The 12,347-nt window shown below is 56.5% G+C and overlaps 1 protein-coding gene across 1 annotated transcript; it reads right to left on the bottom strand.

The window, feature by feature from the left end:
• Positions 1 to 1,831: 1,831 nt before the first annotated feature.
• LOC108525042 (uncharacterized) lies at positions 1,832 to 5,130 on the bottom strand. The gene has a single exon (XM_017866107.1). It carries the CDS (start codon positions 5,048 to 5,050, stop codon positions 4,169 to 4,171), a length of 882 nt encoding a protein of 293 aa, XP_017721596.1. The 5' UTR covers positions 5,051 to 5,130; the 3' UTR covers positions 1,832 to 4,168.
• Positions 5,131 to 12,347: the final 7,217 nt, after the last annotated feature.

Here is a 12,347-nt window from a genome sequence, read left to right as displayed (position 1 = left end):
TCCCAGGGGCTTAACAAAGTGGGAACTGCAGCATGTTGGGGGAGGGAGGAGTCAGCCCACGCTGCGGAGCAGCTGGGCCCCCACTTGTCCCCATGGGACACCCCAGATGCCCACACCATGGCCTACTGTCCACGCCAAGCCCTCCAAGGTGGTGGCCAACATATGGGGGCTCCCGAGGGCTGCCTGTGGCGGGGCACTTAGAAATGGGGGTGACCAAGACTTCTGCGGAGGGTGTGCAGGCCTCCCTGGGCTGTGAGGGAGAAGCTGTTTGCTGGTGGCTCTGTCCTCTCCAGGAGGCCCTGGGGTGAGGGCAGCAGTGCAGCTCTGGGTGCAGGCCAGGTTCTCCCACTGAGGGAATAGGCAGCGGGCAGTCCCATCCCCCGTCCCCTACCTGACTCACAGCTTCAGTCCATGTGAACACAGGGTGTTGACCCAAGTACCAGGGCCATCATCTGTGACGTGCATGATGTGGCCCCGCTGGAGACACAGGGGTGAGGGGCCAGCACTTGTTCCAGCAACGCCCTTCCTGGGCCCTGGCTCCTGGCAGTGCTGGCTCAGGCGTCGTGCGAGCCTGGAGCCTCTGCAGTGTTCTAGGAGGTTCTGTGTTGAGGCTGCGTGACAGCACCTCACATGCAGGGCTCTGTTCAGCCAGGTCAAGCCCCCCCGGGTCCACTGGGACTGCCCAGCAGAGAAAAAGCAGCTGTGCATATAAGTGGGAGAGGCCGCAGGGCTGCAGCCCCAAGCTCAGACCAAGGAAGGCTCCATCCCTGCTGTCCTCATCACAGGGTGACATGGGTGAGTGGGCCCCCATCCTAGGACTCTGGCTAACAAAATGAAGACAGGCTTTGCACAGCTGGTGGACCCTGTGCAGCACGAGAGCGGCACCCCCAAGATGGGGAGGATGAGGCTGGGTGTGAGAGGCTCAGCCCTTGAGGGCAGGTCCGGAAGCTGGGTTCCCCGACACGTGTCATCCGTGCAGCCGCAGCTGCCTGGGATCACGGCACATGTGGCTCTCACGTGTCGTTGCTGAGGAGCAATTCCCTGTTACCTCTGTCTTCTCCTCCTTAACTTCTGACTCTGCTGTTGCCTTACTTACGGCATCCTCGCAGTTCTACATCATTTCCTCCAGCTGAACTCACTCACCCCCAGGCAGCGACTCTGGGTACCTGTCTCAGGCTGCAGGCACGGGGACCTGCGGCTGCCACACACAGCACGAGGGCAGGAGGCCCCTGCCCCGACTGTTCACAGTGGCACGTCTAGCTGCAGCAGTGAGAAGCCTGTGAGGCCACAGCTTATCCCTGTGCTGGTACCGCCACACATGCTCACGTACACATGTGCTCAGGTACATACATGCTCAGGTACATATGTGCTCATGTACATACATGCCCATGCACACACGTGCTCATGTACATACCTGCTCAGGTACACACATGCATGTTACTCACGGGCCTGTGTGGGTGGACTTAGGTGTGTGGGCACCCATCCTGAATCGGGACAGAAACGTCATTTGTAGACCATGCATGACCTCAAAATCTTTCCATATTAAATTTTAAAAAACTGGAAACAAAACCAAACCAAACCAACAACCAACCCACTCCTCAGCAACTCTGTGTGCTCCAGTGTGGACAGTTCCCTGGACCACATGTTTAGTCCTGCAGATCAGACACACTTACAATAAAATCAGCAGGAGGTAGAACACTTTATAGCCATTTTCTAGACACACGCTGTCTGATGGAAATCTAATGGGAACCACATAAGCAATTTTAAGGTTTCTAATGTCCACGTTAAGAAACAAATAAAAAACAGGGGTCATTAGTTTTTTTTTTTTTGGGACGAAGTCTTGCTCTGTTTCCCAGGCTGGGGTGCAGTGGCGCAATCTCAGCTCACTGCAAGCTCCGCCTCCTGGGTTCACGCCATTCTCCTGCCTCAGTCTCCAGAGTAGCTGGGACTACAGGCGCCCGCCACCATGACTCACTAGTTTTTTGTATTTTTAGTAGAGACGGGGTTTCACTTTGTTAGCCAGGATGGTCTCGATCTCCTGACTTCGTGATCTGCCCGCCTTGGCCTCCCAAAGTGTTGGGATTACAGGCGTGAGCCACCGCACCGGGCCAATAGGTGTCATTAGTTTTAATATTTTGTTAAACCCAATCTATAAAAAAGTTATCATTTAAATCTGTAATCAACATAAAAAATTAGATATTTCAGGTTCTCTGTTTCATAGGAAGCCTCAGAACCCAACATGCAGTCTTCCTGTGCGCTCCCGGCAGGGGTGCACGTTCCCGTGCTCCGTGGCCATGCATGCCTGGGAGACCACCGTCATGGACGTGCAGCTCTCCTGGGAAATCAGGGGCAGGGGGACGCTGTGTTCTTGACAGGCCACACGGCGAGTACACGGTGTGGGTCCACGTGGACAGCCCTGGATATGTGGACGGACAGTGAGGATGCAGAAGTTCCTGCTTCTCCGAGTCACGCAGCTGGAGGCAGGAGACGCCGTTGCCAGCGCTGGCCACGGAGCTGTGCTCACGGTGGCCACGTCGTGGTGGAGGGTCTCTGACGCGAGCATTGCTGATGCCCACTCAAACCCCTGGCCTGTGCACAGGACGCAGAGCCACATGGCAACTATGTTAGAACACTCAGCACCACTGCCTTGGGACAGGAATTACCTGGTAATCACCGGAGCTTGGGCTGGGGGTCCAGGGAACTGAAGAGCAGAGTGAGAGGCTGAGGTGTGGCATTGCTTGCTGCTTGGCAGAACTGAGGGCCCTGTGAGAGGCCAGGGTGGAGATGGGACCTCAGTCCTGCAGCTGGCAGCTGGGTTCCTCCCACACGCGGGCAATCCTGGAAGCAGAGTCTCCCTGGGCCCCCAGCTAGGAGCGCAGACCTGCAAGGTGCCCACAGCCTGGTAAGAACGGATAAATCTATATTGATTTCAGCCGTTTCGCTGCTGCTATGGGGGTCAAGAGCCAGAGCAGTGCTGCTGGGACAGGCCACCTGGTCTCTCTGTGCCTGTTTCCTAACTCGTAAATGGAGGAACTGCCAGCACCTCACGGGCCACTGGGCAATTACTCACGGCAGCGAGTGCAGGCACCTGGCTGGTTCTCAGCAATAATGTCCAGTAGAAGGCGGCTGCCAGCCTCAGCACCCCGATGACATCACTGGCCTTTCTCCTACCAGGGCGCTGGGCCAGCCTCCCTCTCTGGGTCTCTGGACCCTACAGAATACAGGATGGTGCCCTGTGCAGACCTCAGAGTCTCCAGCGATGCCCAGGGTTGCTGTCCCATCAGGGCAGCAGAGGCTGCAAGCCCAGAGCTGTGTCTGGACAGAGCGAACCAGGCACCAGCTGCAGCCCTGCAGCAGGAAGACACCCCTCAGCCCCCACTCCAAGCAAGAGGCACGTGTGGCTTAGCGGGACCTGACTCCAGCCTGACCGGCTCGGGGCCCAAACAATGCCTGTGGCTGCCTGGCGCCTGCGGCGTGGCACAGACAGTGCATGGGGAGCAAACCTGGTGTCTGTGAGCGCTCTGGCAATGTGCTACCTCTCCCTCCTTCCTGGTCCTGCCACAGGGGCCCGAGCTGCATGGGAGTCTTTTCTGCTTCCCGTCGACTCAGTAACTCAGGCTCTCTCGTGAAGTCCCAGCAAGAGAAGGGAGGTGAGGAGTAGGAAGGACATGGGGCCAGTTCATCCAGCTGGTGGCTGTCGTCCCCGAGATCGGAGTCTCAGGCCAGGCCTGGCCCCTCAGGAGACAGTGAGGATGGACCCCGTCACTGCTGGCGCTGGCCCCGCAGCCCACTCTGGGGAGGGGTCTCTCCTTGACAGGGGAGCTGGACGCCACTAGGGTGTGTGTGAGCCCAGCCACTGCCACCCAGTGAGAGGAAGGCTGGGCTCCCGCAGTGTGGGGTTCTGGTGCACATCCCACAGGCCGGCGGTCCCCAAGGTCACCTCTGATTTCCATGGAGCTCTGTCAGCTGGAACTGCTCCCAGGAAGCCCCTGAACCCCTCATGCCAACCCCCGCTCCAGACGCTCCTTTTGAGCGTGGACACCTCGGCAAGTCCAGTGCCCCCGTCTGACCTCAGATGAGTCTGCGTCTCCACAACACACCCAGGGTGCAGCCGAGGGCTCTCTCTTTCCCACCGCACTGTGGTGCTCCCTTCGTCCCCCAGGCCTCGCTAACAGTGGGAAGGAACACCAGGCTGGAGGCAGGAGTGGGTGTTGGCTGTGGCCTCAGGACAGTGCAGCCAGCAGGATTCGAGCTTCTGGTCGGGCAGCACCCTCAGAAGCCACCAGGTGGACCCCAGAGGCCGAGTCCAGGGGGTCTCTGTGGGCCATGCTCCCTCTCGGGCAGCAGCTCTTGGAGGGGGCCCCGTGTAAAAGCGGGCTTTGCTGTGCTCACCCCGTGAGACCTGCTGGCCGTCTGGCCTGCGGTGCTGGGATTTGGACATGGGCCCAGGCAGGCCCTCACAAGAGGGCGGCGGGAGCTGCAGCTGGAGCTGCTCAGAGCAGTGGGCTCTTCTCCAAATGGGTCCTCTGCCAGCCACTGTCCCAGCACCCGACTGGCCCAGAGCCATCCTCTTGGCCCCATGTGCTCGGCACTGCTGCCTCCCCAAGGCCATGCTGGGGCGCCAGGTATTCTCAGACGTGGAGGCAAGGGGGTGGGGAGGCTCAGGTGAGAAGCCAGGAGCCAGCCTGCACATCCGGCCTCTCAGGCACTCATGGTGGTCACTTGGCCTGGACACTCTAGGCCGGAGCTCCTGCTCCATTTCAATGACCTTAGCAGTCAGCTTGGGTGGGCAGGATGCCCGGGGGACCTTGAGAGATTCCATCCATACCCTGCGTTGGGGGCTGGGCTCCTCCCTGAACTGAGCAGCCCCCTCTCGGGTCACCTCTGCCTCCTGGGCAGCTGGTGGTCGGTGGCGGCCGGACACCCCTCGCCCCTGGGCACACTCACCGGGACGGGGCCTCCACACAGGCCTGCTGGCTGGAGGTGTCACTGGCTCCCAGCCCTCCCGGCCAGCTTCCAGCTCACCAGAATACCTGGGGCTTAGAGTCATCTCCTTCCCTTCCTCTTGTCAGTTGGCCAAGGCCCATGGAGGTAGCTTTGTTTGGGCGGCCGCCTCATGGAGCTGTGTGAGCACAGCTGTGGAGCGGGCAGAGTCACGGGCTTGGATTTTTCACCCTTCTTATTTCAGTTTATACGATGGAATGACTTGCAGCTGCTTCAAAGGGCTCCACCCATAACTCCATGCGCCACATCATAGTGGGGGAGAGGAGCTGCCAGTGCAGCTGGAACCAATTAAACCCACCTATGCAGGCACAGCAGAACCGCCATGCACGCACACTCACAGCAAAAACAGTCTCTTCACAGGCAGGGCAGGGAGGCCCCGGCAGGTCCCATCACCCAGCACAAACCTGAGGTGCAAACCCAGCCTTGTGTTCACGCCCTCCCACCTCAGGGGACACAGAGCCCACCTTCAGACGGCAGACCTTGCATCGTCTTCTCACCGCCCCCTGCTCCAGTGTCCACACTCCTCGCTTGTTCTTCTCACCGCCCCCTGCTCCAGTGTCCACACTCTTCACTTGTTCCCTGCAGTTCATCTGAAAGTGCTTCCCCCGAGTTATTCCCCAACGACAGGCACTTTCCCTGCTTGAGCCTCCCACAGGGTGCCTGGCCAACCTCCGCTCCCTAAGACAAACCTGGGAGGCGCAGCCAGGCGTGGACAGGGTCTCAGGGCACCGAGGGCATCCTGGCATAGGCACACCAGCACGCAGGCATGGGGCAAAGTTAAACTGGACAAGCCAACCCTCTTTAAGGGTGACAGAGGCCCTGAGGCGGCTGCACTGTACCGGGCTTTGTTCTCCTGGGCATGAAAAGGACTTTTAAAAACTTTTTGCATTTATCATCATCATTCCACCATCACCAAGGTGCCTGGGATGCATAAAAAAGTATTTTTCCAAACTGGAAATCTGAACTAGAAGCACCAATAAAAACAGGTCCCAGATTTATGACTGTATTTTTTCACTTCTCTTTCTCTCTCCCTCCATTTTTCTTTCTTCCAGTTAGCTTGGGACTTCTGGAGAAAGAGGACTTGGCACTGCAGAGTGTGGGGGGCCCTGTGAGCTGTGCCCCCCGACCCCATCTGCCCAGCCCGGCCGCAGCCCCAATTCTCACCCTGGGCGGGCGGCTGGGCGGGACTGAGGCCCCTGGGACTCATCTGCGTGGTGCAAACAGCTGCTTTGGCAACTGAAATTAAAGATCAACTGGGAAGTAAACACAGAGGCTGTAAGACAGGGTGGAAGCTGGTTAAGAACCATATCTTTCTTTCTGTGATTTTGCATGCAGTTCCCCAAGTCCTTGCAGAGGTCACCTGGCATGGCCTCCCCTCAATCCCGAACTCTGGGCCCCGCTATAGCCCAGTTTACCCAGATGTCCTCCACCCAGAGGCCCCACCCGCACCACGGTCACACTGCACCAGCTGCCCACAGTGGAAACCATGTCCCCTGGAGTGGTGTGGGCAGCCTGGCAGAGGGGTCAGGGCCACAGCCCCATGGCCGAGCTCTGCACAAGGGCAGCCTTGGAGCAGGTCGCAGAAGAGAGGAGTCCCGTGGAGTCACAGTTTCCGCCTAGGGCCACGTAGTCCCGTTAGCACCTGGCATCCCCCAGTTGGATCTGAGGTTCGGAGTCTCTCAGGGACCCAGCTTCCGTGGCCCTCCTGGTATCTAGCCGCTGCATCAGAAGGTGGGAGCTCCTGCTCTCTGCTCATGGCAGCAGGGATGGTTTGCCAACAGGGCTGAGGTGGAAATGGGGTGGACAATCCTTGGAGGGGCCTCTGCTCCATTTAAAACACTTGAACTTCACAGACACTGAGGACTTCATTATCATGCTGCACGAACAGCCTGGAATGTAGAGCCCTCCCTGGTGAAAAATTAGAACAGAACCACGTTGCTGACGGTGCTGGTCCTCCAAGTTAAACATAATCTCACGTTTGCTTTAGTATTATTTTAAGTGTAAGCAATTAGGTCTGTAATTTCGTTTAATCACTTGCTAGATTTCATTTTTTACATCCCGGCTATTCAGGGGTTAAAACTTTTAACCTGTTTATACTCTTTGAATATTTCAGGAGACCCGCAGAGGCAGTGCTGACGGGATCCCGGAGCTTACCTGCTACCAGAGAAGCCAATGTGGAAAGTGTGGAACAGTCCCCACACAGAGTCCTCCTGGGACACACGCCGAATGTGCAATGCCAGGCGCCGACAGCACTCACAGCCCCATTGCGGCTCATGGGGGGCGCCGCTCCCACCCCAAGGGTACCTGTTCTCCAGGCAGCAGCCCTAGTTTTGGGGAGCTCTGGCCTCTGGGCTGACAGTGTCTGTGTATGGCACGAGGCCCTCGCAGGGGTGGTAAACCCAGCCAGGCTCTGGCCACTGGGCTAACGGTGTCCACGTGTGGCACAAAGCCCTTGCGGGGGTGGTAAACCCAGCCAGGCGTGTGCACAGATCCTGACCGCGCAGTTTCCCTTGTTCTTCTTCACTTCACTTCTGTTTGTCCCGTGCACATCAGGCTCCTTGCTTCAGCAAGACTTTTTCTATCACTTTGTTATTTTATTTTTATTAAAGTGATCTTTTAAGTATTTTAGAAATATTTTATGCTTATAATGACCATAACCACACAGCAGTGTTTTTGGGTGATCCCGCCACCCTCTCTGCTCACTTGGAATATTCTTTAAACTCCCTTTTGGTTTTCACCTTCAATTAAAAAAAAGTTTCACTGCTTTTCAATGATTTCTAAGTTATAGGTATTTTCTACCAATGTCCTGCTGGGGAGGGCGACCATTTGGGGCTGTTGGAAATGTCCACCTCTAGGGCTGTTTGTTTCCTTCCCTGGGCCCCTCCTGTGTCGGGCCCAGGTGGAGGTGGACCCCATGCTAAGTGGGCATCAGCTCATCTAGTGGGTGTTCACAGCAGCTGTGGGGATACCCACAGACAGGGACGGCTCGTCCATCACCTTCCAGCCTCCTCTACTAGATGTGACAAGAGAAATTCTTTGATCTTTTTAAAAATTTACTTCTTAATCACATGAGTAATAGCTGAATACACGTGGGATATTCTGAAGCAGATCTCAGGTTTCGTGTCATCTCATCCATCAACACTTTTGTTTGTATTTCTTACAGGTAAGGGCTTTTACCAATATCACCACAATATTGCTATCATACCCGGCTAAACTAGCAGTCATCCCTTAATGGCATCCAAGGCCCAACCTCCTCCAGTTGCCTTGAGACATCTTTTATAGCAATCCCAGTGTTGCTGGCCCTGTGGGCAGGTGCGCAAGCCTCCTCTGCAGTGGGCTGTGGGACTGGGTTTTGGCCATTGGTCAGTGCCTATGAGTGGACATGATGCATACAACTTCCTGGCAGGACATGGGACCAGGAAAGATGCCCCTCCCCTGGTCTCCCCTGGGGGGAAGTGTAGGCTTGATGGTGGGCAGATTGTGAGCAGATGCCTGCCATATGCTCAGGATGGCCAGGCCTGGTCCTGCAGAGCTGCTGTATCCACTTCCATGCTGATGGTTTCCTGAGAGTGAGCTTCTAGATTATTTAGACCACTATTATTCAGGTCTTTGTCAAAGCAGCCAATGTATCCTAATGTGCTGTGATTACATAGCCCATCTTATACAAATTATATTTTGTCTGTAATTAATAATTGCCTTGATTTTCAAATGGCTTTGCTCATATACCCATCCTCAATTCTCTCCCAACCTCAGTCTGAAACAGAAAACTCCCCATACAATGAGAATGCTGGTTCAGACCCCGCTGGAAGCCCTTGGCTCTCCTGCACTGTCACCCAGGAGCCCCTCCCATCCCCAGACACCCCCGCCCTCCGTCTCTCCTGTGTCCTGGCGCCAGGTCCTCCTTCAGGGCTGATGCCTCGTTTTGGTGAAGCACATCCTCTAGCAGCCTCTGTACTGGTCTGAAAATGTCTTTTTCTCTTTACTCTTGACTGATAATATGGTTGGATTCCACTTCTAGGTAGGAAATCCTTTTCCTGAACGCACTGAGGCATTGCCAACGGCCCGCCGGCTTCCTTGCTGCTGTTTAGGGGCCCCACACACCCCTCTTCATCTTGGGTTCTGAACTGCAAAATGTCATGCGGCCAGCATTCAGCAGCCAGGAGGACTAGAATGAGCCCAGAGTTCAACGTGCTCCCTATCATCACATCTCGCTGACCTTCTGCAGCCCGGCTGCTGTCACGGGAGGCAGGGCCGGGCACCCGTGGCATCCGCCCACCCTCCCTGCAGCCCTGGCTAAGGGTGCCCCGCTCCCGCCTGGTGAGAGGACATGAGTCCAGTGCGGAGCTTGTTGGAAGACAGCCTTTAGGTCTTGGAGTTGCTTTTGGAACTGGCGGCCCCACCTCTGTCTGCAGCCTCGTAGGGCGGCCCAGCTCCCGGTGTCTCCAGCTTCTCCTGGGCTTGGGATGCAGCTCACCCGCCCCTGCAGACCCACCTTGTGCCACTGCCGGCCTTTTCTCCGAACCACTGTGGCTTGCTGTTTTCTTCGTCCTGCGGGGTCACCCCCTCCACTCGCTGCCATTGTAGCGGAGTTTCTGGAGGTGGTAAAGGAAACACACATGCCCCACAGATCCCTGACAGGGCAGCTCCCGGACCTCCGTCACTATTTGGGGAGGAATCTTAATGGAGTGTCCTCTGCACGGACACCCGCCTCGCTTGGCCGTTCCTCCCCAGGTCCCGAAGCCTCCTCCTGAAGCGGCCACCAGCCACTCTGTGGCTTCGGGATGACCTCTTCTCTGGGGGGTGCCACTTCCCCTCTTCCTCTGGCCAGAGACGCCTCTCTCCTTCCATTTAGATAAACGTAGGTTCGACTCTGGCTGCGGAATCCCTGGCATTCCTGCCTGGTGAGGGGTGTCAGGAAACACCACCCCCACTTCTGCTTGGGGGTCGTCGAGGGCCTGGAGTGGATCCTGGGCCTCCATCACAAGACAGCCCTGCCTGTAGAGGGGAGGATGGCAGACCCCCTCCTCCCCAACCCGAGGCCCCTCTCCAGAGCTCCCTGGGAAGGCGCCGGCGTCTCAGGTCCCTCGCAGCGCGAGGCAGCCTGGGAAGATGCCGGCGTCTCAGGTCCCTCGCAGCGCGGGGCAGCCTGGGAAGGCGCCGGCGTCTCAGGTCCCTCGCAGCGCGGGGCAGCCTGGGAAGGCGCCGGCGTCTTAGGTTCCCTCGCAGCGCGGGGCAGCCTGGGAAGGCGCCGGCGTCTTAGGTTCCCTCGCAGCGCGGGGCAGCATGGGAAGGCGCCGGCGTCTCAGGTGCCCTCGCAGCGCAGGGCAGTCTGGGAAGACGCCAGCGTCTCAGGTGCCTCTCAGCACGGGAAGGCGCCGGCGTCTCAGGTCCTTCGCAGCTCGGGGCAGCCTGGAAGGCACCAGCATCTCAGGTCCCTCTCAGCGCTGGGCAGTCGCAGCTCCACGCGAAGCCCCCGCTCCCTGCACTCAAATTTGTCTCTGAGTTTCCCTGAGGCGGCCGGGAAGAATTTGGGTCTGAATTCAGTCAGAGCTGGAAACCAAAAGAGAAGCAAAAAGTGATAAAAGAAGAAGAAAGACAGGTGCCCGCCAGGGTGAAGTCAGTGGGGAGGGCCGGGCTGACTCATGAAAAATTCAGTGAGGGCTCTGGTTAAGTCATGTTTGGGGTCCTCAAAATTCTGTGTTCAGTTTTATTGAAACCACTCCTAATGATCATCTTGAGAGAAATCAAAAAGTCAAGAATTGGGCTGATGGCCAGATGGTGTTTCTGAAATAAAGATCACATCTCTCAAGTATCAAACTACACCGCCAGACGACAAACCGTGGGATGACTAATTCCTGTCTCTCTTCCAGGGCCCCTACCCTGGCCACAAGCGCATGCCAGCGGGATGCCGAATGCCACCGCAGCAGTTGCCCTTGCCCCGACCCCGTGTGAGCTCCGCAGCTGCTTGCCCTGAATGAGGGGGCCTTCCCGTCACCCTCTGTGGTGGTCGGATGTTTGGTGGATGTCTACTAAGGCCTCTAAGAAGTCGGCTGTCAAGCAGGGGGAAGAAAGTGTCCCCATCCTCACCCACTCTGCTTGCTGGAGGGATACGGAAAATGAAACCCTACCTGTCCACGTTCGTCCTTCTTAATTCTATGACCATGACAGCTTGAGTTGCCACCCTGCATACGTAAGTACTGAAAGTCGAGATGTTTGTAAACTCAACTGTAGCTCCCTGAAGCTGTTATAAACGATGAACGCTGAGCCTCTTGCTAGTGTAAACATCTTTGAGAAACAGCCCCGAGGAGTGTGTGTAGCTAAGGTCTGGGGCAACCTCTGCCCCGCCTTCAGTTTCACTCATTTCTGTGGGCTTCCATCAGCCTGTCTTCTACAAGCCTGGCTTTTTCTCATATAGTTCAGTCCAATTTGCTTCGTCTTGATAACTCACCCCAGCCACCACCACCGGAGAGATTTTTTCAGACACTCCACAAAAAAAAAAAAAAAGCGCCAGTTCCATAGATCACTCACTGGGACTGCGAAGGTGACAGCGCTGTCCCACTGTACTCAGATGGTGAAGATAAGAGCATGTCCGGCTGTACTGAGACGGTGAAGGTGAGGGCGTGTCGCGCTGTACTGAAACAGTGAAGGTGAGGGCGCGTTTGGCTGTACTGAGACGGTGAAGGTGAGGGCGCGTTTGGCTGTACTGAGACGGTGAAGGTGAGGGCGCGTCCTGCTGTACTGAGAGGGTGAAGGTGAGGGCGTGTCCCGCTGTACTGAGACAGTGAAGGTGAGGGTGCGTTTGGCTATACTGAGAAGGTGAAGGTGAGGGCGCGTCCTGCTGTACTGAGACGGTAAAATGAGGGTGTGTCCTGCTGTACTCAGATGGTGACGGTAAGAGTGTGTCCTGCTGAACTCAGACGCCATGTTAATCTAAATCCGCTGAACACAGTAGCAAAACCTCACCTCAGCTGCTGATGTATTTCCCTTCTGGCTTCAGAAAGAATGGTGTTCTTCCAGTGTGTTTTTAAAACATGGAACACAATATTCTTCACCCTCAGCAGGATTCAGGAAGAATTATCTAGTTACCCAAAGGTCAGAATAAGGAGGTTCTCTAGGAACAAGTGCTTCTCTTTCCAGGATCCTGGAGTGGAAAATTCATGCACGTTTCCCACTTGATGTTCTGATGCCCGTGTGCTCAAAGTGTACTTGAGGACACCAGGTGAGGTTTATGGCAAATCTGATGAAGAGACCGAGGCCAGGTGGTGTGGCGTGTGCCCCAGGTTAGTGACCTGGGGAGGTCGTGAGTGCACCCGCCAGGAGCCTCTGGTTTCTAAATGGAGCTC

The sequence above is a fragment of the Rhinopithecus bieti genome, unplaced genomic scaffold (genome assembly GCF_001698545.2).
Source record: "Rhinopithecus bieti isolate Rb0 unplaced genomic scaffold, ASM169854v2 scaffold_84002, whole genome shotgun sequence".
Taxonomy (NCBI): Eukaryota; Metazoa; Chordata; class Mammalia; order Primates; family Cercopithecidae; genus Rhinopithecus; species Rhinopithecus bieti.
Note: the sequence above shows the minus strand (reverse complement) of the source record. Positions and strands in the feature narration are given on the sequence as shown.